The following is a 25,046-nucleotide window of genomic DNA, read 5'->3' on the forward strand; positions in this document are numbered from 1 at the left end:
GTCCCCCTTTCTTTACACTCTGCAGTTTTAATCTGAAATCTTAGGCACAGTACTGTACCCAAACTGCTCACACTAATGAAATTCCCTGTTGCAAAAGGCGCCTAAAAGGCTGGGAGTTTTGAACACTGGTCAGCCCATCTTAAAACTCAGTATTTTCCTATGCAGGGTAACTCTCAGAAGAACAGCAGCATCAGTTACTTGCAAAATCGAAGCCAGTTAGGAATTTGCATCATCTCAGCAAGGGGGAGCCAAAAGAAGTTAAAAATCATTTTATTATTAAACACCAAAAAATAAAAGTTTCACAGTTAAAATTGTCCCAGGGAAGACAGTAGCTTCCAGTGTGTCATACCCTGAGTGCCCAAATATCTCCACATCCACAAAGTGTAGGAGAGAGTTCTCATATCCTTGTGCCCATAGCTAAGGCAACCCTTAGGAATGTTCGACCAGCACAGGGACAGATCTGCAGCATATGCACCTGGCCAGTCTGGAAAGTGAGGCCTACACAGCTAAGCAAAGAAGGTCAGACAATTTCCCAAGATCCGCAGTGAGAGTGCCAGGCCGCTACCTGGATCAGAACAGTCCAGTTTTGTGTAGAATCCAGGAGAGTTAGGATCTCCAGTAGCTGCTACCCAAGAGAAAGTGACGAGTGCACATGGAACTGCTGTGGAAAGCTTAGTCCTGGCTTTGGGGCCACCCTGAAGCTTCTTCCAGTCTAACAGGAAGTAATATGTGGTCAGACTGCGGCTGGCTCACCTCTTGGCCCTGCAGGAAGTGACCTACACAGCCACCAAGAGGTCTTGCAAATGGCCAGGATTCTGTACTGTCAAAACAGAAGACAGATGCAAGCTTTCCAGTTACAGTTCCCAGATGCTGCTGCAATTTGCAACAGCCGCGAAGTTCAAAATGGTGTCATGCACCACATTCTAGGAAGTGGCTCAAAAAAGAACTTGTCCTTCCAATCCGACAGGGACAGAAACATATTAGTCAGAGCTTCTTTGGTTCAGTCCAACACCTCAAGAACAGTCTTCTGGAGAGCAATGGAGAACATTTCTTCCCAGGGCACACGCAGCCATTCTACCAGATCAGCCAGCAAGTCTGGACATTCTGTTCGCAAATGCCAAGTGCTCTCCACCTTCAGGACCTGCAGAGGAAGAAGGCGCAGTTCAGATGATCAGGGAATGGGCATACCCAGCAGTAAGCCCCTGGACTGAATTCAGCTTGCAGTACTAAGTATTGCTAGGTCTGAGTTATACCTCCTGACCAAGCAGAACTGCCCTTCCTTACTCAGACCAGAGATGGTCACCTGCTTTTGCAAGGAACCAGTACATTTAGCTACAAGCAAGAGAGCAGTCCTGCAATAATGCTAACCTTTCCCGAAGGAAGCATTTACCCCCTTCCATACAAGCATTTTAGTATCCCGGAAAAAAGTGCTCATGCTGTGACTTATACCTCATCGTAAAGTTGCAGCTTCATGTCACAAGGGGAGAAACGGTAAAGTATAACACCACAGATGCTGCTGATTGGTTCACTCCCTTTCAGCCGGGAGCACTTCTTTGCCTGCTTCTCAGTGCCAGTGTCTGAGGCAGCAGGGGGTGGGATGTTTTGCCACTGGTGATCTTCTTCCACCAGGAAAATATTTTTATGGGTGCTGAGCACAGTCACAGGAAAGGCAGAAGCCCCTGGGGAAAAAGAGGTTGGACAGTCGGCTTATGCAACAGAGTTATATCAAGCCACACAAGGGTCTTGTTGAGGCTGAAAATGACTCCAGGAACAGCACATCCATACCTTGAATGAGGTATGCCAACAGGTAGAAGAAGGGTCTGGCCAAGCCACGTGCAGCTTCTTTTGCTAGGTCCTTTTCAATCAATGGCCTACAACACAGACACAACATGACTGAGGCAAGTCCTCCACCAAAATCACTTTCTATTGTTGCTCCTATCCTAGCCAACCACTATTCCTCGCCTGCATCACTTACTTCCCGCTTTGTGTCCTTGTCACGACAGCACCACCTGTAGGCTAAAACCTCATTTACACTGTACAATGGCAATAGGCATCTTACCACAATGGATGCTGCGGATTCATTTCCTCCACAGTAACGTCTGGGATTTTCCTCCTGATTTTGGCCGGCAATTCATCTTTGAGATCTGGAGAGGATATTGAGGGAAGTTATGATGCAATTGTGATACTTGGGCGGTTTCAAGGTAAATTTCCAGGGGAAAGGACTAAGCCAGCAAGGGCCAATTCTCAAGACTAAATTTTGCTGCGTCAGTGAAGAGAGCCCTCCTTCACATAGGGCTTGGATGGGTGGGTGGGAAACCATAGCTCACACAGCAGCAAGCAGGGAGGAGTTGAGTAGCTAGAGTTGGCTCTCTAAGACCATCTGAACAAAAGCTACAAGGCAGTTAAGCCAAACCAAAAATAAGAGGAATTCTATTGTACCACACTGCATTAGCCTCTAGTCAACAGGCTTAGCGGAACTGCACTGACCACAGCACTTGTTTGGGATTGTCACACCAGCCACCATTATTCTGGTTACTTTTCTTCCCTGTCAGCACAGAGACAAGATCAGGGAAGCTTGTACAAATGCACACACAGCCCCATACACCCTCTTACATGTCAGGCACTGGAGAAATCTTCTGCAGTGACTCTGGTTGCGAAGCAGCAGGTTATAGGAGGTGCAGGGATTCGCAAACTCCATATGCAAGCTTTGATGGCACAGCCCCACCTCCAGGCAAGACAGGTCAGACAGGCAGTGACTGTCCCCCTTCTTCAGCCAAGCAGACGGCTGTCCCCTGGTGCAGAAGAACCAAATGTGTCAAGTCAATGCAAGGTAGGGCCCACCTTACCCAGCAAGCTCAAGGAGGGTTGTTTTTTTGGCAGAGACTAACACCAAGAAGGGATAAGAGTTTTCTCAGTCAGGAGCACAGAGCTCAGGAGAGGAGCACGTGTTTTGTGTGAACGAATATCCCAGGTTAAATCCCAGGAATCTCTGGCTAAAGGTTTTCAGGAAGCAGGTGATGGGGGAAGTCCTCTGCCTGGGACCTCAAACACCCATTTACTATTTAGGGTAGTAGACAATGCCGGGTAACATGGGTTGAAGGCATTATATGATTTTAATAGAGGTATTTCTTTATTCTGAAGGCTCTCTTTGCTCTAGCCATATCAAGTGGATGTCAAGACAGGAAACAGAACACAAATGAGAACTGCTCCAAGAATAGCCCTTCTCACCTAATCCGTCCTGTAATCTCCAGCACGTGGAAGTGGGTGTCTGAAGCCACCAGGAGGGCCAAGAATTCCCCAGGTCGGCCATTCTTCACAACAGCCACCTAGAACAAACATGGCAGAAGGCAGAGTCTTATGAGCCTCAGGAAAAAACACCAACCTACATGACTGTCAATGCCTAAGTTAAATCCAGATGTGTTCCCACCCACCTTAAATGGTCAGTATTGTGGAGAGCTACCTTTCTTACCTTCAGAAAGCACTTGAACTCCTCTGCCCTGTCAAATACCTCCATGTCCAAATAAAGCTTGAGCCGATGATCCACAGAGGAGAAGTCCTGCATGTCCATAGTACTGTGGGTGGCTGAGGGGGAAACAGAGTTTATAAAAAGAAAAAAAAAGTAGGGTTGAGCAGTCAACGGCAGTATTTTAACTTTGCAACCTGGTAGTCATTGGTTCCCGTATCAAACTAGAGCTATTACTGCATCCAGACTGGGTTTATTTCAGTTACAAGGTCATACCTGAATTGGTCACAGAGTTTAGAATCCATCAAAATAGAGATTGTTAGGGCCCATCTCTTTTGAAGGCAAGCCTCCCTCTGCTAGAGTATGCTTATCATCTGACTAGGTTTCAAGATAGATCAATGGAAATGTGGACCACATTCTGAAAGTTGCTAATGGGCTTCCCAATACCAGATCTATGCAGAATTCCCCTTCTGTGCCATTGTAGCTTTCCCAGAATACATGTCCACTCACCCAGATAATATTATGGTCTATGAAACCCAGCTCTAATAGAAAGCCTCTCATGGCTCTTCTACAATTGAAGTAGGGAAAAGGCACAGATTAGAACCAGGGTGGGAAACCTGTGCTGTTGGGAGCACAACCTCTGACCATTGGCCATACTGAGATATGATATCCAAATATCGAACGGGCTGTCACATGGAAGATGAAGCAAGCTTGTTTTCTCCAGCACTGGAGGCGATGGATTCAAGTTACAAGAAAGGAGATTCTAACTAAACAACAGGAAGAACAGTGGAACAGACTGCTATGAGAGGTGGTCGACTCTCCTTCCTTGGAGGTTTATAAGCAGAGGTTGGATAGCCCTCTATCAAGGATGCTTTAGTCGAGATTCCTGCATTGCAGAGAGTTGGTCTAGATGACCCTAGGGACCCCTTCCAACTCTATGATAGGTAACTTCAGGATCACAGATGCTCCTACACAGAGATGGGAGTAAGCTGGCAACAATGGAGGTTGTTGGCAACCCCCCCCCCCAAAGAGCTCCATCCCCAGCCTGAATTAAAGCAATCTGCCTGCTGTCACCTTACTTTGGCACTACCAATCCAAATGCAGCCACCACCAAACCTTCAGCAGACATTTACACAGACATTAGCAAGTCACCTCCTCTTGGCTGCATTCAAAATTGCAGCTGAAAACGAAACAATTCAAATAAATAGCCACATAGTGCTCTTAACAATCAGCAGGTGGAGCTCCTGCTTCACTTCTGCAGGAAAAAAACAACAATTCTATTTATAGGAATACCAGCCTGGGCAGTGGCAGGAATTAAGGCAGTTTCAAAGATATTAACTAAGGTTAATACTGAGTCTTGGGGCAGAGGGTGGCATTTCTTTTAGTATACCTCTACCCCCTCTAACTGTGCAGAATTCAGTGCTCCCACCCCTACCAGGTTGCCAGCACTCACGGGGACTCAGGTTCCAGTGTTCCTCCTGCTCCATGCTCAGGGAGAGCTGAGGAGGGGTGGGCCCACGGGAAGGGCCATACTGATAGCTCCCCAACAGGCCCCCGCCATTGGTATCCGTTTGGCTGAGGAAGGAGTAGCGGCCCCTGGAGCTCAAGCCACTCTTGCTGCCACTGCCGTCCGCCCCTTCCGAACTGCGGGAGCTGGAATGGGCAGCGCTGCCTTGGTCACTGCTCAGCTCTTGGATCCGGGGACTGGAGCCGGTTCCCGTTTCAGAGGTAGTCTCTTCGCCAGTGTAGAACTTTCCCGACTCGGCCTCCTGCTGGCTTTCCCCAGGAAGCAATGGAGTGCTGGAACGCCCCTCGCAGGGCAAGATGACCACATGGTCGCTGGAGCAGCTGGGGCAGATGGTGGGCTCACTGAGAGCAGTGGCACCTGAAGAGGAAGAAGAGGAACATAGCAGAACCTGGTCTGGCAGCTGCAGTCCTAGTTGCAAACTAATCAAGCACCAGGCTCTACTCTCAGGGACCTAAAGTCTAACATGTTAGTCCCTTGCCACCTTGCCTTCTCCTTAAGGGAGTTTCCATGTGCATCCCTTGATGCTCTGGTCTCGCTGGCTAATTATGCTGCAAAGCACTGTATTCATCTCTCATAATCAACCTCGAAAAAATTAAGAAAAGCAAAAGTTGAATACTTTGTCAATGCATTCCCCCACCCCAAAGGAATTCATCCAAATAGACAATGACTTATGGTTAAATAACACAGCACTCTCACAAAGATGGAAAGCTAACTAGGAAAAAAAATTGATATAATTCATAGCATTATAGAGAAATTTAACAGCTGGGCAGCAAAAGTCCTACCATAGAAACATGCAGATGTAGCAGAGGACTAAACACATCTAGGAAGACGGCGAAGTAGCCAATTTACTCATTCAAAGGCTCCACATCCCCTAGACACAGGTTCACAAAGTGATGTGATGACCCAAAGAGAACCCAGCCTACTAACCATTTTAGATCTCTCCTCTTCAAGGGAGAACAAATCAGATTATAAGTGGTCAACCACAGTGTTTTCACATTCCAATGAATGCTTTGAACTTATAGGGCTTTAGCACAACCCAGGAGGTATGACCCCCATTTTGCAAATAGGGATAACCTGTTCATCCCATACCTTGTTCAGAGAAAGCTGAAGTGTCTATAGTGGAGCCTGGATTCTGCCGTCCAAGTGACAAGAATCCAACAAATTCCTGTTTGCATTTTAGACACTGGAGCTTTGAACTTCCCTCGGCCTTCTTCTGGTTTTCCTCCAGGGTGGGTCCCAGCACCCGGAGCAAGTCCTTAAAAAAAAGAAAAAAGCAAGAAGTGGGCAGAACAGCTGCAGAAGAATGCGAGGGCAGCTGAGATACCACTGCCTCCCTTTACACCAGAGTGAATATCACAACTAGTACCTTTCTTAGCCTTAGGCAGAGAGGGTGGGAGGCCAGGGACACCGGAGGAAGCACTGCACTTCTCTCCAAGCTGACTAGCAACTGATTTAGGACAGATAAGGTGAAATACAAAATTTATAGAATTTGTTGCCACAAGATGCGGTGGCTCACGATAACTTTAAAAGGGGATTAGACCTTTCATCCCTGAATTTGTCCAATTCAAGTGGCTATTAATCTTGGCAGCATTTTGAAACTCAAGGTTTGGAAGCCGTATGTCACAGAATGCCAGTACCTGGGGAGCAGGAAATGATCATCAACTTCCATGCCCTGCATTTGGGTTTCCCACACTCATCTGGTGGCGACTGAGGGAAAGAGAATGGTAGACTAAATGGGACCACTGACCTGTTTAGACAGGGCTGCTCTTGTGTCCTTAGGAGTCAAGCTGGCCCCACCTCAGAGACAACATCCCCCCTCTAAATTTGGGAAGCTAAGGTTCTGCAGGGCCACCCTCCCCTTCCACTCCAATCTGAGCTGTGTACCAAGCACCTCCTCACCTACCTGCACAACCTGCTCAGGGTGGTCATCCAACACTACGTATTGGCGCTTCCGGCGGTCCTTGCGGATGTAGCTGAAGTGCAGTGTGAGAACAGGAAACACCCGCTCCAGGTCCTGCCAGGAAGAAATAGGTTTCTGGTCTGGCCAATGAAAAGAAACCTGCCCTGCTCGCACTCTCTTCACAGGCACACTGCAATGGAGACCGCTTTGCCCAGCCCCTTTAACTTGGACCAACCGGCAACTGCAGCCACTTGCTGATCCTAGCACAGGTTGTGTGTCTCTGCATTAGGAGTTCCTCAAAACCTCTCTGGTAAGGTAACCCAATAATTTGCATCTCCCCGTTCTGTTAGCCATTGGGGGGGGGGGGGGAGAGAGAGAGAGAGACAAGGAAGAGCTGCAGAGGACACTGAACTGCTCACCTGCTGCTACCAATCATGACTATGTTGCACCTCCACAATTGGGAGGCAGAAATGCTTCTGAATACCAGTTGCTGGAAACCACAGGAGAGGAGAGAGTTCTTATGCTCCTGTTCTGCTCACTAGTTTCCCACAGGCCTCTGGTTGGTCACTGTGAGAACAGGACGCTGAACTACATGGGCCATGGGCCTGATCCAGCAGGCTGTTCTTATGTTCTGAGATTTCAGCAAACATCACCCACATATTTCCAAGCTCATCTTCACACCTATAATGACTAGCACCTTGTTTGCTCCAGGAGGAAGGTTTATCAAGACGCTGAATTCTGCAACCAATGTCAGACTATGCTTGCATGGCTGAAACCAATCATGGAATGTAAAACAGCTGTAGTGAAGTGAATATAGGGAACCCACTATACCCCAGAATGCCTCCTTTGAAGAAACTGACAGAGCAGACCCCAAATACACAGTGGGGCGGGAGTGATGGATAGAGCCCACCACAAGGCTCTCCTGGATATTTATATCCCAGCTGCTGTGAATAGGGTGGTTTTCTCCTCTCAGTGAGATTAGCTACATATTGGGCAAAAGTGAACTTTCTCCTCCACGTACTGTTGAGGTGCCCTCTCTACATGCACTACCAGGTACTGCTGCTCCGATTTCTGTATCATCTGAAGGCAACCAAGCAGGCTCAAGCTACCACAAAACCTTAGATGCTTAAAAGCAAGGCTGACACTGTCATTCATTAAGTTGTTGCAAAATAAGAAGAAAGCTGAACCCAGGGCCAGCAGCAGGTGAGAGGAAGGACTGGTTTTGTCTGGGGCTTTCAAATTCCTGCAGCCATAAATGCAGAAATTGTGCAAAATGGTGCCAGCACCAGCTACCGCTCACCCAGCTGTAATGTGATCATGTGCTTTATAGTAGTAGTGGAAAAAAGAAGTGGATTTGAAGCAGAAAGTATGGACTAGAGTAAGCAACTCTGTTTCAGGGAAAGAAAATAATGTACTGTACTAAGTTTCCTTTTGACAAGAATTCTCACTTGCTTGGTAGATCTGCCCAGCCTAATCTACACCGTATATCACACCCGAAATAATCTAATATACCTGTGCACTGCCTGAAGGAAAGCTCATTGGAAAGAGCCAGCCAATACTTGCACACAATCATTAGACAATGCTATACTGGAGTTCATGGTGGTCAGTTTACTGGAAACCCCGTCCCCCACCAAAGCAACTGGAACTCACCATCCTTCTCCACTGCATCTCTGAGGTTTCTATTTTCCGAAGGCTTTTCAGCTCCAGCTTGCGCAAAACCTTGCCTTTTCTCAGCTCCACCTCCATTATGTGTCGGGAAGTGATCCGCAAAAAGATCCAGTCTGGTTCTGGGTCACAACCATCTTCTATCTGGCTTACCAGCACAGGCTGATAGAGCTCCACTGCCAAGATAAATGAGAACATTAGTATCTACCTATTCCAGCATCCAGAGTCCCAGCAACAATCAAAGCCTGCAAATCCCCCCATATTCAAAGACTGCCTATGGAAACTGCAGGGTTGCAAAGCCCACTGAAAGCAAGAGACAAGTTATGGCAATCCTTTAACTAAAGCAGGTATGAAATTAAGGGCACTCGCATGATGCAAGCAAAGTAATTTTCTTGGAAGAATCTTGTCACATAATGCAGTCTGCCCTAGGGCTGGAACTGGGACATCATGTACCTAGCTTGAAATCCTGGCTCCATGGGCTTTCACATGCCCATCATTCTCAGCCAGTGATACTTCTCAGTCCAGGAGGACTTAATGTCACTCTGAACTCCTTTTGAAAAAGAAATGCTATGCGTCTTACTGTCAGGCACAGAGGGAGCCCGGATTCCCAATTTCTGTATGGTGTGACGAGATTTGTCAACACAACAGGAAGTATTCCCCTTATGAAAGATCACAGATATGGCATCTGGTTGGTATTCAGTGGTAGAAAGTAAACACAGAGTTGTGAATTAACTATTAACAAGCAAATAGCTTTCAGCACCCCAATTCAAGATGTTATTTCTCGGCAGTAGCAGGTGGGTGGGTGGGGAGATTCAGCCTCACAGAGAAAGAAAGGGTTTGCGCCATAAAAGTTATCCAGAAGGTAAATAAAGGTCAAGCCCAAGCAATTTGGGATCTCCTTTTTCCATCCGTAACATGCCACGGGCTTGCTAGCTTAGAATGGCATTGCCTTTTTACACTTTCTAGGAAGAATCCTTTACTTAAACTGGGGGTAGGGAAACTTGTGGCCCTCCAGATCTTGTTGGCCTCCAGCACCCATCAGCCCCAGCCAGGATGGTCAACTGTCAGGGCTGATGGGAGTTGGAGGCCAACAGCATCTGCAAGGTCACACGTTCCCCACTGTTGATATGAACAAAGTGTACTTGTCAACGTGTATCCACACCACAAATATGGTATCACAATACCCGGATTTTAAGGCAAGACGAACTTGCATGTTTTCTGGTCATTCAATTGGTTTTTAATTTTAGGTTTTTTTGGCAACATTACGAATTCTGCCACCACAGATTAGGGATGTAACAGAAGCTAGGACTGAGCACATATCAAAGCCACTGTCCTATATTATGTCAGGTATGGGGCAGGTAAAGACACAAAAGGGGCTTGTAGGCAATGGACAGGTGAATGGCTCCTCCTACCTATCCAATTTGGCCCACAGGCAGTGGGGGAGATCAAGATCTGGCCCACACTGGCCAGCTCCGATTCTCCTTCCCTGTACTGGAGGGTTCACTGAGTCCCCTGTTCCAACAGGAAAAGGACTACATGTGGGCATATTCGCAGCTTAAGGCCTTGCAGAACAAAATGCTTTAGCCAGGGATAGAATGCAGGCAAAGACACAGGCAAAGGTTATAAGACATGACAGAAGTCAGACAGGAGAGAAAAAAGAAAACATAAATACTATAGATGTCGTTCACCGTGGTGGCATCTTTTGAGATTTCAGCACTAACCATATGCCAGCCCAAATGCCCACTGCCTCTCACCTTCCTATGGAAGTGGACAGTGAGCTAAGAGCAGAAGCATTTACCTTCTGGTTTTTCCTCCTGGCGTTTATCTTCTTTAACTGGCATCTTCTCAGTTTCCACTGCTGCCTGGGGGCCTTCTGCTAGGATTTCAGGCATAGGCAGCTCCAGTTCCTTTTCCTCTGTGGCCTCAGGAACTTTTTGCTCCTCCACGGTGTTCTTGCTTTGTTGGGAAGCCTCGCCTGAGCTGCCCAGATATCCTACTGTGGGGCTGCCAGAAGGGGTGATGGTTGCTGCCTGTCCATCCGCTTCCAGGTGTCGCCTGTACTGGAGCCAGCGGGTACCAAAGCGATCCCGGAAACTGTCCATGCGCTCCATCTCTGCCTGGTGCTGACGAACTATACCTGTGGGATGACAGACAGCCTCCCAAGTTTGCAACGGTGTCTTGCACACACCCAGCCCCTGGTCATAGCCCCGTTGCCGTGTGCCTCACCTGCTGAGACGGGCAGGCTTCTGTACTCATGTTCAGTATCGCTGGGCTCTGAAATGCTGGCCCTGCGCACTTTCACTTGCCCCTGAAGGAGAGACAAGCTGTTAAGTTTAGGCTGGAAATGGCTCTCACACATTCCTTAATGGTAGCATTACAATACCTTAATATTATCATTAATTGCTTCACGCCTTTGGAAAGAAGGCTTTTTTAGAAGTGTCTAATTAAAAGTGTTTTTGCTGAAAACCTTAAAGTGTTTTCTTGGCAACTATCCCCCCATTTCCACCACCTTTCAAACAACGCCAAAAAAGAGAGAGCTTGGGATGCTGCACAAAGTTACTAGATCAGTGTTTCTCAAACTTGAGTCTTCAGCTATTGTTGGACTACAACTCCCATCATCTCTTGGCCACTGGTCATGCTAGCTTGGGATGATGTGAGTTGTAGTCTAACAACAGATGGAAGCCGAAGTTTGAGGAGCACTGTAGATGGATATTTGAGATCTTCTTCCATACTGGACTGGTTCAGACAAGGCTGAAGGATGGGGAGCCTGCAGTTCTCCAAATGTTGGAATAGAGCTCCATCGGCCCCTGTCTGCATGGCCAATGGTCCGTGAGGATAGCTGTAGGAGGGCTACAGGTTCCCTCATCCCTGTGCTAAAATATAGTTTATTGTTACAAGGATGAACCTAGCCTCCCCCTGCAAGAAGCTGCTGCACTACCTCCTCCTCTGGCATGGTCATGAGTTCCATTTTGGATCAATAATGCTGCGTCATCTAAACCTGGATAATCCATGTTTAATCTAAACTATAGTCAGTGGAAACAAGCCAGCCACAAACCATGGTTAATGAAGCTGGCTTGTTTTCAATAGTCATAGTTAAGGTTATCCATAGTTTAGGGAATGAATGACACATTGAACTGCAGTTAATCTAAGAATGGAAGCAGAAGCTTATTACCTTTGTGCGGCTGCACTGGAAGAGGAGTGGGAGGGCATTCAAACCCTAGGGAGGCTAGCCTCATTCTCATAATAGTAAACCACATCCAAAGCATTGCTACTGTTTATGTTCCTGCAACTCCTCCTGAACAAGTTAATGTGAGTGATCACATGGTACACAAACCACCAGTAGATGAACAGTCTCCTCTCTCCTCTCCTCCCACAATTCCTGAACACTCCAAGCAGCAAGAACACCTTATTTCTCTTCCGAGGGGGTAATAGGGGTGGTCTGCTCTCTGCAGGGGACTGGCTGTCACTTTGGTCTGCAGCACATGAACTTTCCAGGGCACTGCGGTCTGTCGGGGCCCTCTCTGAGACTGAGGTGCAGAGTGATTGGACAGCAGCCTGATCCAGCTTTGAGAGGTGCTGAAAGAGACAGAATGAACCCAAGAGAAGTAAGAATGGCAGGTTTGAAGACCTCTCTCTTCTTTCACCCTCTACCCTCCTCTTTGAGAAGTGGCTAGCCTGTGCTGTTTTAGTAACCTTACATGACGATACATCCTTCAGGAGAGAGGCTTCTGGATAAGAAATAGCGTCTGAGCCAACAATACCATTATTGGCTTCCCATTATTCTGAAGGATCAAGATATTCTAGATCACAAAGAGGATGAGACAGTTTCCAGCAGCAAGAAGTTCTGCACCCCACCCCCTCTTCTTTCCACTACAACACCTAGAAAAGTAATACTTGTATACCCTACTCACCCTCAGGTCAAAAGCAGACAATGGCTCTTCATCAAGAAGGAACTGGTATTAGAACAAAACATGACAGTTAAGACACCAATAACCCCATTTCCTAGTCACTCACATAACCAAGAAATCAGAAAAGCCCCATGCCATAGCAAAGGAGCCACATAAAATACAGATATAGCTAGATGGTTGGGTATACAAAATGCCTTCTAAGAATTACAATTAAACAAAGGAAAGAGTTAAAAGCTGTCCTTGAACACAAATAAAACATCTGAATGAATGGGCTTTCTTTACCAGGCATTAAACAGGTTAGTCAGATGCTAGATCTTATTCTAATTGCCCCAGCTAAAAAAATTGCCATGTTTGCTGCAGATGGACATGGAATTCTCAGGCTCATTCCAGGTATCTTTACCAATAGAGCGTGTGAAGTCAGGAACAGGAAAATGAGCTTCTGGGCTCAGCAAATTGCTAAATCAACATTACCCCTAGTTGGAGAGCAGGAGATGTCTTCTCTTTGTACAACAGGCCCAAGTGATTGACACCTCTAATGCTGCCTCCCTGTGGTGGAAATGCAAGTCCTGCATCCTTTTATATGGGACTGAGTAGCCAGAGTAGCCAACAAAGATTTCTGGAGATACAGACCCCAACTTCAGTTCACAGATGGAGAAGAACATTTTGGCAAAAAGTGGGGAGCAACCTTTTTTGGTACACAGTTTACTTACTAGTGTGTAAACACACACAGGGTTTGCTTCCCATACAAAAGTATTTAAATAGAATAGACCACAGGAAAGTGCCTACCATGCTATGCCATCCTTGCATCTGAGTTGGGATGACCACATATACTCACATTGCTGGAGATAGCTCTAGGAGACAAGTGACTGATGGTAGCAGGCCGGTGGTTCTGATGGAACCCTAAAGGATTCCCCTCCAGGTGCAGCTGTGAGGAGTGGGGTGGGGAGAAAGAACAGGTATGTTTCATTTAACAAAACAACACTACTAATTGCCAGAACTTTGTCTACCTCACTATGGATGTAGTCAGGATTTATGGCAGAACCTCAGTTAGTTAAGTATTTATTATTGATTTACTTGATGGGGGGCAGCTGCCCCCATGCTATGCCCATGTACCTCACTGCCTTTCCCCTGAACTCTTGCTAGGAAAATTTGTATTCTACTTTCCAGCTTCCTTCAAGGAGTTCCTTGACCCCTTTTATCTTATAAAACAACTCTATGGAGGTAGGTGAAGCCAAGAGATGGCAACTGGCCTGAGATTACTTAGCCCTGAAGAGTTCACTAGAATTTGTATTCAAGTTTTCTTAGTCCTGTACCCTAACCATTATACCACATGGGTATTCAGAACAATTCCCTCCCCACAAGACAGGGAATCCATTGTAAGTTGGAGAGCTATATGTTAGGAGTGTCATAGGCATCTACTGTCAGCCTAGCCTACCTCACAAGGCTCTGAGGATGAAACAGGGAAGGGGAGAAACACGTGCATTGCCTTGAGTTCCTTGGTGGAAAGTTAGGGTATAAATGCAATAAATAACCAATCAGATTGATTGCTCACTCTTCTCAGGTTGTGCAGCAATGACAGCGGTGCCAACGCAGTGTGTTCCAGCAGCAGGTTATAGGCAATGTCCAAATGTTGAAGGCTGGGAAGCTTTTCCACACCTATGGAAAAGGAAGTAATGTCGGAAGAGAGCCCTTCTCCCCAATACTGTGCACCCTGTGGGCCTCCTTTCTTCAGTCTGGTACAATGTGGCATGACCTAGTTTCCAGGCTACCCCTCATATCAGCAACTCTACTGCAGTCTTACCATTAATGCTATCAAGCTGGTTGTACCGCAGGATCAAGGTCACCAGTTTAGCCTGGCTGTGTAGCCCAAGTTCAGGCATCTTGGGCAAGAGGTTATAAGCCACATTTAAATATTCCAACTCTGTCAGCACCTGTAAAGAAAATAAGGTAGTTCTCCTAATTGCTCATCCATGTTCACATCCTCCCTGCCACACTGAACAACCTTCAAAGTGAACCCCCAGCCCTGAGAACATATTGTTAACGTGAGGTACACATGGCAGATCAAAAGAGCAGAACCCAACACACCAAGGCTCATGACAGCACAAAGATTAGAGAGTTCTTGGCAGAGGGCTTCTTTCGCTTAAACTGTTCAGGAAATCTGCCATGGCTGCACATGATCTCAACTCTGCTCTTGCTCAGACAGCCACATGTGGCACTTGGGGGGGGGGGGAGTAGGAGAGGCACAGCAGCATCACAGTAGGAGGAGGAAGCCAGCACCCAAGGAGGACTGGCAGTTCTCCCAACACAGACATAGCTACCCATTTGAGAAGCACTTGCTGTTAATTGCTAATTTAGGTTGTATACCATTTGCATTTTTATGCTGAAACCGCCTTCAGTTTCTAGCAGGAAGGCAGGATCCAGAATTTACGCAGAAACAAAATCAATCATGGAAGGAACACTTGGGAACTAGAAGGCATCTATTCCATCGCTGGCAGAGGGGAAGGCTCTGCCACATAAACAGCCCCTGAAAGACTAATAGTATGAAAAAAGCAAAAGAAAAAAGCCAGGGGGTGGTGGAATGAGTGCACAGGGTCCAAGATTCCAACTGTAAGAAGAATTATATAGCATAAATAAAGCAGCCTCACATTTAACTATACAATAGTCTCCCTCTCAGGCTCATAAGAGTGTTTGACTTCAAGGCGGGGGGTATGCTACTCAAGTATGTGGTTTTGTTAAACACAAAGTAGGAAATCCCCCATCCCCTTTCTACCACAACCACAGTTCTCCAATATATGTTACCAAGGCTTGAAAAGAGTCAACCCAGCAATGAAGGAAGAAGAAAGGATGTAGTTGCTAACTGCTCATAATGGATTTCAAAAGAATGGTATTGAGCCCTCTGCCAGATACTTACTGTCAGGTAGCGCTCACAGTCCTGGATGAGATTATGACTGAGATCCAGAGCTTTCAGGGCATTCAACAATTGCTTATCAGAAACAAGAAAGAAGGCATAAGAGGTTAGTGATGGCAACTGAGTCAACCCCATAGAGCAAGCAGCCTCAAGACTAGGTGGCCAGTTATGGCACAGCCATCCAAAAGCCCAAGTCCTACCTGACCTACTCAGAAGGACTAACACTAACAAGAGGACTGTCAGAATGAGAAACCCAAGCTGCCAGAAAACAATTGTACAATTACCCCGTCTCAGTATTCCATTAAGTAAAATGCCATTCTCATCACCTACTACATCTCCCCCAATTCTCAGCTCTCCAGCATACCAGTGAATCATCCAAGGCTGCAATGGAGTTATAGCTGAAGTTGACAGTCTGTAGTTCCAGCCATGGAAGGGCAGAACTGAGGTCCCCTCCACATGCAGAGATGATCTCCTGCAGGATAAAACACAAGTTGACAAGGAAGAAGGAGCTCCTTTGCATCTTGCCTACCATCTTATGAGCTAGCCCCTGGAGCAAGGTCTAGAATAGCAGTTTGAGCTACAGCAACTAACAGATGTGTAAGCCCCCCTCAGTGCTGTGAACAGCTTCACAAGCTAATTCCTGCACATCAAACAAAGGCTCAAGAGCAAGCCAGCTGGCAACTCTACCTGGCTAGCATACTCCACAGGAAATTTTGAGGTACTAGTTTTAGTTAAATCACTCCTGACCTGAAATTTAACACAGCATATTGTTTTCAGGGGTAGAGGAGACATAAAAATCTTTGGGAGCACATTCATGCAACTGAGCAGCATGCACAGTGTGAGTCTGTGACAGCCTCTCTTGAAAACAGCTCTAGCACCTTCCCTCCTGAGGTAGAAAGCAATCAAGTTAGGCATCTTCACTCACCTTCAGGGAGTTCACACATTTGGAACAGGTTAAAGCCTCCAACTGAGAATAGACACACCGCAGGCCCCGCAGATAGTGCAAAGGAACACACTTCAGCTAAGGCAAGGGAGAAAGCCGGGAGTCAGGAGAAGAGAAAGAAGAAGAGGGCAAAACACATAGAAAGTCACATAGGCCTAAGGGCTCTTTTACAGAAAAGGGCACACATACTTTTAGGCCCTCATTATTTTCCCCTTGAGACATTATCCTGTGCATTCCTTTCCTTAACCAAAGACTTCCCTTGCCTCCATGTAACAGCATGGCTAAATTCAGTCTTGATTCCTATAAAGGCCATTTCTCCAAATCAAATATTTTGATTCTAGATTTAGAAAGTCTTACTTTAGTCCAAAGTGCAGGAAAATAAAATTGCTTGGCTACCGTGAGAAACTATGGAACTCCCACTCTAGTCCCACCCACCATTCTGTGCATGCTATGGACAGCACAGCTTCTCACCCCACAGCAGCCACCAGAAATAGGCCAAGCCACCATCTAGCCCCTATTCCAGAGGCTCCTCACCCCAGCATCTGGGACTCACCTCTAAACGTCGCAAAGACTTGAAGGGGAAAATCTTCACATCAATTGGCAGGGCATAATCAGGAACATGAACAAGCTAAAGCAGAAGGAGTGGGGGAGAGTGATAATGAAGAAAGGAGTCACCCACTAGCAACAGGAGTCACCTCTACAAGTCCATTGCCCCACCCCGCAGTATGGTAAAAGGTAAAGGACCCCTGGACGGTAAGTCCAATCAAAGGTGACTATTGGGTGCGGCGCTTATCTCGCTTTTCAGGCCAAGGGAGCCAACATTTGTCCACAGACAGCTTTCTGGGTCATGTGGCCAGCATGACTAAACCGCTTCTGGTGCAACGGAACACCATGACGGAAACCAGAGCGCACGGAAACACTGTTTACCTTCCTGTTGCAGCAGTACCTGTTTATCTACTTGCACTGGTATGCTTTCAAACTGCTAGGTTGGCAGAAGCTGGAATAGAGCAACGGGAGCTGACCCCATCCTGCGGATTGGAACTGCAAGCCTAAGAGGCTCAGCGGTTTAGACCACAGTGCCACCCGTGTCCCTGCAGTATGGAGTGCCCATCCCACACCCCAAGATTCATGATGCCCAATCCAAAACTTCAGAATATAACATCTCTGAAGTTAATCCCCATGCTCTACAAAAGTGGTAAATGAAGCAGTGAACAGGCACCAGAGTAACATGTTCTATTATATATATAACTTTGCACCCAACACAAAAAGCTACCAAAGTTCAGATACTGAGTGGCCACAGCCTGACAGCATGCCACATGCCATTTAAGGGCATGAGAAAGCAAGTCTTGTAAGGCGATTGCTTTTCTCATAGAGATTAGGCTATCTCACAGAGAACAGTGCTTAGGGAAGCAATAGAACATAAAGCAGACTTGTTCTATACTTTCGTGACACTCTAGATCGGTGATAGCTAAATGTGGTGCCCATCAGATGTTGTAGCATAACCAACCGTGATACCCTCCAGATATGATAGAGTACAACTCCTGTCACCCTTGACAACCGCAGACCATGCTGGCTGGAGCTAATGGGGGCTGTTATCCACAGCATCTGCAGGACACTGTACTGGCTGCTGGTGCTCTATAGATTCACACTTATTCAGACCATAGACACCAACTCTCAAATGACAAGCCTTGGATATCTGAAGCTCAGGAACAATGGTTTTAAGGAGCATTGTGTTTTATGTTTAGATTTATACCCCACCTTTTATCATTCCTTTCTTTCCTTTATATACTAAAGAAGGGAGACAAGAAAGAAATGGAAAGTTAGCATTCATCTACATTTCCTCCTGGATTCTCCAAACAGAAAAGTGCACCTAGCAGAAGATGTGCGCTAACAACTATTCCCTAACACACACCAGCACAAAGCCCTCCCCACTCCTTGTTGCAGGGGCTTTGCTTGCTAGCAGTTGCTGCTTCAGAAGGAGTTCCAGGAGTGTTGTCCCAGAAGCTTGATGGATGCACCTGTCTCTTCCTACCCCCACCCACAATTCAGTTAACCGAATTTAACAGGAGGATCAGAATCATCCTGGCAACAGTGCAATATAATAGGTGAAGTGTCTGACTTGGAACAGGAAAGCCTAGTTTTGAGTCCCTGCTGAGCTATGTGGCTCACTAAGGGCCAAACTGGACTATATGCCAGAGAGCTGCAATCAGATGGTACATCTCTTAAAACTTTTTCTTAAAAGCAACTGTAGAAGATTGGGATCTCAGTGCTGAGGGAATAGGGTAACCTCCAAAAGTCATTATTTGCCTATTAGAATCAAACAGAAGCAAGGTGGGTGGGTAACTCCCAGCAGCTGCTTTGTACAAAAAGAAAAAAAAATCAAGACAACAGAATTGATCATGGATCTCTAATGTCTCTGCTTAACTATCACCCAGAGTGGATGTAACAATAAAATGGGGGTAAGGAACCATATGTTGCGCTCTGAGCTCCCTGAAGGAAAAGGATTGAAAAAATAAAACACACAATCTTATCAGCATGGTCAGAATAAATGACAACTGATTCTTCCACATGGTCTCGCCAACAGCAATCTCCCTGTTCCTGATCCCCCCCAAAGTAACCCGCTACTATTCCCTTCACTGTAGAAGCACTATTATTAAACCAAATGCAACGGCAATCTAATCCAATATAACAGTGAAATTCAAGAATTGGTATCAGCTAAGGATGTGGGCCTTTTGCCCAGATTGCTAACCAAAGCCCACATTAAAAATAGAACAAAGCAGGCTATTGCACTAGTAGATCACATCATAGTGGCATGTGCGAAGATAGTGAGAATCTAACCAGTAACAACAGCCACAAGGCAGAAGCTAGAGAGGTTCAAAGTCTGTCAAACAAATGACAGTGCAAGGAACAAAGTGAAGAAGAAACACATTTAAATACTAAGTTGATTTAAAGTTTTTCAACACAAAGGGCCCTATGGGTCACATATATGGATGGACTTATACAGTATAATAATCTTCATCAAAATATGTTATCTGGCAGTGTTGGGTAATTACAAACGTCAGAGTTTACACTAGATTAGTGGGGAGGAAAAGGCATGCAGATCAGATACTGTAGTGATGATAGGCTGTCACGAGGGCTTCAGATACAAATAACAGATCTGTGGTTGTATCCAGTGCGTAGGGCTACGTAAGTCTCCCATCACTGCAAGGATTTTCACTTGCACAAGAGGACCTCTCCTGTCCCAATATGCACCCCATACCTCTGTTCTGAGGCTTTCCCCTACCCTCTGGATCAGATGTGGTGAGGGGGGAAGAGTCCTGTTGTGCAAGTGGAAATCCTGACACTGACAGGATGTGTTCGTTGGATACTGCCCATGGCCCCCAATGGGAATTCTGTGTCTGACAGATATCATTGACCCTTCTTGTTGGCTACCAACAAACACAAATCTAAGACCCTGCTCAATACCCTGTACAGGATTCATGTGTCCTCACAGAGCATCTGTTGGGAATGAGACTGCATCAGCAGCTTCCATGTAGATGCTTTCAAGAACTCTCATATCCCTTTTCATTTAAAAGGTTAATCTGGAACTCGGATTTTCCAAACTTCAAGACAAAATATCCATCCGGGTGAAGAGATTTAACTTATTGCACTAACTCATGCAAACACCAGAGGCCCACAGCATAGATAACGAAAGTGGCAAGCACATTTCAATCCGTATCTGTGTGTCATTGCTGCTCTGGCTAAAAACCTCATGACCAGCAGAGCAAACATACCCAATGGAAACAACCTGAACAATGACCCCAGAGATAAAACCCAATATACACAACTCACCTTGAAGGGTAAACGTCACAAACTAATGAAGTTGGTTATTGAGTGATACAAATCTTATTTCACAGAAGGAAGATTCTACACAGCACCAAACAGATTCTTATTAGCATCTATCATTGACACAAATCTGACTCTACCACATCCTTTGCCCTTCTTTCCTGCCGCAGATATCACTTGTTAACTATTACATTATGCGTTTTTTAAATAATATTTATGACATTTCAATGATATATTGTAATTATGTTTCATTTTGATGTATATTTATATATTTTGATGTTTTGTACACAATTGATTTTTGTGATTCTTAGATGTTATACTTTATATCTATTGTTTAGAGAGATTTAATTTGATGTTACTTACGATGTGAAATTGATGATTAGGAGGAAGAATATATGCAATTTGTATTGTATTTCTTAGATAGATTCCTTTCTGTAGGGATTTATAAACTGCTTAGAAAATTCTGTGGGCATTTGAAGCAGTATGTAAATTAACTAAATAAAATAAATATATATAAACTGGTGTGCATACTGAGTGATTATATAGAAAAGTTAGTACTATCTCTCTCTCTCTCTCTCTCTCTCTCTCTCTCTCTCACACACACACACACACACACACAAAGAGAGAGTGCTACACTGAAGGGATGTAGGTGGTACCAAGTTTGGTTGAACTGTTTTCAGACTTCCTGCCTCCTTCCAAGTCTTTGCCCTTCAGAATGCCACATATTCTATCAGTGAACAAGGAGTATACAAAGATTTTGCCCCTTCCCTCTGCTCTGCCACTAACCCCTGTGAATAAGGAGAAAGGAGGGGAACAGGAATATCCTAGACTGCACCATCAGAATAAATCTGAAAGTCAGGAAATGGATACAAATATTCCTACTTAAATAATTGGTGCAAACAAACCTGAAATTTGTAATGCAGATCAGCTGAAGACTTCCTGTCTTCACGCTTTAACTTCAGTTTATCAGCTAGATTACTTTTCATATTGCCTTACCTCTACCACTACGTATCTCCTCAGTTATTTTAAGACTAAATTACTGAGCATTCTTGAACAGCAACCACAGTTCATCCCAACTCCCTCAATCTGTTTTTTGTCTGCTTGAACAGACGGCACGAATATACGTTTACAGCCAAGAGGAAGCTAGTTCCTTTTCCAATCTTCCACCACCCCCTCAGCCTTATGCCAGTCAGTCCTGGCTCATTCTGCTGTTGCCTACACCCTAATCTCCAGACAAAGAGTAGAGAACACTCGAAGACATTATGTGATTTTTAAAAAATGGGAATATCAGCATCTTACATACTTTTTGTTCTGGTTAGTTAAACAAACTCATCTGGAGGCAATATATAATATTTTTCTTATCAGAGCTGTCCTGAATCATGCAAAACTTATTAAGCACACCATCAGACACAAAATGCTGGAGGATACTGAAAGTATGTGCTGCTTCTGTACCAAATCCCATGGCTGCCTGTATCCTAAAGAGGTAGGAATGCCAATTTAGTAAGGAACTAAGCCATAACTCAACTGAGTTTGGCATCGATTGAGAAAAAGCAAGTTTCCCAATTAAGACAGACTCTGACCAAGGAATCATGTAAAACATTAACAGCATTGGGGGTTCAGCAGAGTAGTAGGGAGGGGCCATAGGTCAGCAGTCAAACTAATATGTTGCATGTACAGTGGTACCTTGGGTTAAGAACTTAATTCGTTCCGGAGGTCCGTTCTTAACCTGAAACAGTTCTTAACCTGAGGTACCACTTTAGCTAATGGGGCCTCCCACTGCTGCCGTGCCGCCACCGCACAATTTCTGTTCTCATCCTGAAGCAAAGTTCTTAACCCGAGGTACTATTTCTGGGTTAGCGGAGACTGTGACCTGAAGTGTCTGTAACCTGAAGTGTCTGTAACCCGAGGCACCACTGTACTAAGGTGCAGGTGTGATCCTGGGCATCTCCACTTAAAAGCATCTGAGACACCATGCTTTCTGGAGCTCTTGGGGAGCTGGTGCCAGTCAGTACTGGGCTACATGGACCAATGGTCCAACTCAGGCCAAGGACAGTGCATTTTTAAAAAGAATGCCTTATAATCATATTTAATTAATTTATTTTTATTTCTAATACTTCTCTGCTACTTTTCAGAGTAAGTCCTCCCAATGTGACTGCTGAAATAAAATACAACTAAAATAATTTTCAAAACTATCATTTGTATAAAAAAGTGAGAAATATAGCTACATCAACACCAGTATCCTCACTGCAAGATAAGGCAAGAAGCATAGACCCGCTACTCACAGACTCCTACTTTGACACGTACCTTCAGAGAGAGTGTCTTTTGCAAGACATCAAAGAGAAACTGGGCTTGAAGGATGGCAGATGTTTCAGCAGGGTGTGATGAGAGTGCAATGAAGCCATGGTTCTGGTTTCGTGGTAATAGGTGCTGCTCAAAGATCTGAGTGAGAATCTGCAGTGTGGAGGTGAATAAGGTCAAGGTGCTAGTACCATCCAGAATCAAGTCTCCTGAAGAAAAAGAATAATTAGCATTAATAAATCCATAATAAATCCATATGTACTCCCTACCATCACAAACCACACAAAGAAAGGTTCATAAGAACATAAGAGCCCTGCTGAATCAGACCAAAGGCCGATGTAATCCAGAGTCCTATTTTCTATAGTGGCCAATGAGACACCTACAGGAAGACTACAATGACTGGAATTTAGAGGTCTGTCTGTATGTGTCAGCAAATTCTGTAGTTTAACCATGTGAAGCAATACCTTGTTGATGCAGCCCTGAGTCTTCCACTGTTCAGTTTACCTGGATGACCCCGTTCCAGTATTACAAAGAGGCAAAGCATAATGTTGTACATCTCTATTGTGTCCTCCTCAACTTGCCTTTTTTTTCTAAACTAAAAAGCCCCAAATGTTATAACCTTTCCTCATAGGCAATTTGCTCCAGCCCCCTTATTGTACGTCTGCCACCATAACTCCACAGCCTTGTCACACCTACTGAATGTGAATGAAGTACTACACATTGCAGTATAGTTATTTCTGATGCAGCAGTCTTAAGTTCTGTGCTCATCGCATAATCTTTAAGTACTGGACATTCTTGACTTTCCTGAACCATCACTACCTCTCACACAGACAGAAAATTCCGGTTCAGTGGAACAATATGAAGGGCTTCCTAGACTCCTCTCCTAAGCTACTCCACCCACACCCCAATGACTTGCAAATCTCCGAATGCAGTTTACAATAAAAAGGAAGGACATCAATAAAGAGTTGGTTCCTAGATTGGAATTACAACCATCTTCCTTTACTTGGACAAGAGTCTTAGGACAGGCTGGAACCCTGCCCTACTAGAGTAATAACCTTATAACCAACCACAAGACTGGAAGCATGATTTCTCTGAAGAACTTCCCTCAGTGAAAACAGGTTGAAGAACATCCAGCATTTGTCCAGTAGTGGGAATTATCCAAATAAAAGTGGCAACACCAAGCACCATTTTGCATGTTAAATTTTCACTACATACACATGCTGTGTTTTATGCACACATGTTTAAGATATTAACATGGCGCTTTACTGCGTATGTTAAAGATATTAGCACATGCCAATGAATGCCCCCCATTTAACCTGATATATGCAACAGGAAGTTGGATTAGCTGCATTACCCACTATAAGCATGCGCTGTGAGTAAACTGATGCAAACAAAGAAGATATGAAAAGGCTCTAAGGCATTACTGAATAATGTCTGTTAATAAAACTGGCATATTGTTTTTTCCTCCTTAAAAACGATAACAATGTCTACTGCAGTTCATCCCATGTAGTTCCTATATTCAGTCATTACCACCAACTCTGGCCCCAAAGCCAAAGTCACACCCACACCATACATTTAAACCATATGGCTTTCTCCAAAGAATCCTGGGAACCATAGCTGGAAATTCTAGCTCTGTGAGGGGTAAACTACAGTTCCAAGGATTCTTTGCAGGAAAGTCATGTGCTTTATGGTGTAGCTGTGACCCCAATGTATGGCCATTATATTACCACCTAGAACAAAGCAAAGAGCACACTTTAATGTGGAGGTGCTTCAAACCACCAGAACCTCACCAGACTCTTGCAGTAAATGGGCTAAGCTCTGGAGCATTATTTCCTTTGGTGTGCCAGGAGCCATCTGTAAACAAAAAGATGAGAATCATCACTTGGGAACCCAAGAGCCCATATCACAGTTGCAAGTACGTATCTCAAAACAAGGTGCTGTAAATAACTCACTAGTTCACCAGCCAGCCAGAATTCCTGCTCAAGAAAGTGTCTGAGCCCACTGGGCACAGAGATTTTTACACTAACCTCCCAGGGCTGTGATTTTTTAGAACCACAAGTTCTCGGGCCAACCTAGTACGGACACCAAAGACCCTCGCAAAGTCAGCAGCTACTGTGCTCGCACACAGGCACGTGACAGTGACAGGAATTACCCTTATTTCAAAAAGAGCCAGCCCTTATTCCACACAACGCTGCCGACGGCGCCCCGCCTCAGACGGTCCCGGGGCCTTCTCGGAAGCCCACCGGAGAGAGGAGAGGCGGGGAGGGGGAAAGGGGAGAGATGACCTACCCCAAGCTGGTGTCCAAACCCCAGAGACTACCCTATGGGGCAGGAAAAAGCAAGCAGCGGGCACATGATACAGGGGAGCGGCTGCCTGGAAGGAAGGCAGTAACCATAGCAACGCCCACGCAGCCCCTCGTAGCAGACAACCCCCCCACCCCGCACACCCTTACCTGGAATGCCGACGGCCGGTTTCTTACACAGCGTCCCGACCATAGACGCAAGACAATCTCCCGAATCTTTTACTGACTTCCGCGTTACCATAGAGTATTTAAAGACATACGAGCTAGAGCGTCCTCGGCTGGCTTAATAAGCGAGCCGGTGCCGC

General features: G+C 45.5%; 1 protein-coding gene across 3 annotated transcripts; it reads right to left on the minus strand.

Moving 5' to 3' along the window:
* Positions 1–254: 254 nt before the first annotated feature.
* On the minus strand, positions 255–25,046 carry STK11IP (serine/threonine kinase 11 interacting protein). 3 transcript variants are annotated; one of them, XM_083446229.1, is made up of 25 exons: positions 24,892–25,046; positions 24,229–24,292; positions 22,445–22,647; positions 16,869–16,943; positions 16,298–16,393; positions 15,737–15,844; positions 15,376–15,447; positions 14,266–14,395; positions 14,017–14,120; positions 13,300–13,389; positions 12,468–12,509; positions 11,962–12,132; positions 10,783–10,864; positions 10,355–10,693; positions 8,542–8,732; positions 6,895–7,005; positions 6,081–6,246; positions 4,917–5,348; positions 3,470–3,582; positions 3,229–3,326; positions 2,614–2,792; positions 2,060–2,144; positions 1,786–1,871; positions 1,450–1,679; positions 255–1,141 (listed from the first exon to the last, which is right to left on the minus strand). In XM_083446229.1, exons 2-25 carry the CDS (start codon positions 24,290–24,292, stop codon positions 1,001–1,003), a joined length of 3,408 nt encoding a protein of 1,135 aa, XP_083302355.1. In that variant the 5' UTR covers positions 24,892–25,046; the 3' UTR covers positions 255–1,000. The 3 variants fall into 3 exon arrangements, with proteins under 3 accessions (XP_083302355.1, XP_083302356.1, XP_083302357.1); XM_083446230.1 differs by lacking the exon at positions 24,892–25,046 and adding an exon at positions 24,728–24,878; XM_083446231.1 differs by lacking the exon at positions 24,892–25,046 and adding an exon at positions 24,760–24,828.

The sequence above is a fragment of the Podarcis tiliguerta genome (assembly GCF_965153285.1).
Source record: "Podarcis tiliguerta genome assembly, chromosome: 1".
NCBI lineage: Eukaryota > Metazoa > Chordata > Lepidosauria > Squamata > Lacertidae > Podarcis > Podarcis tiliguerta.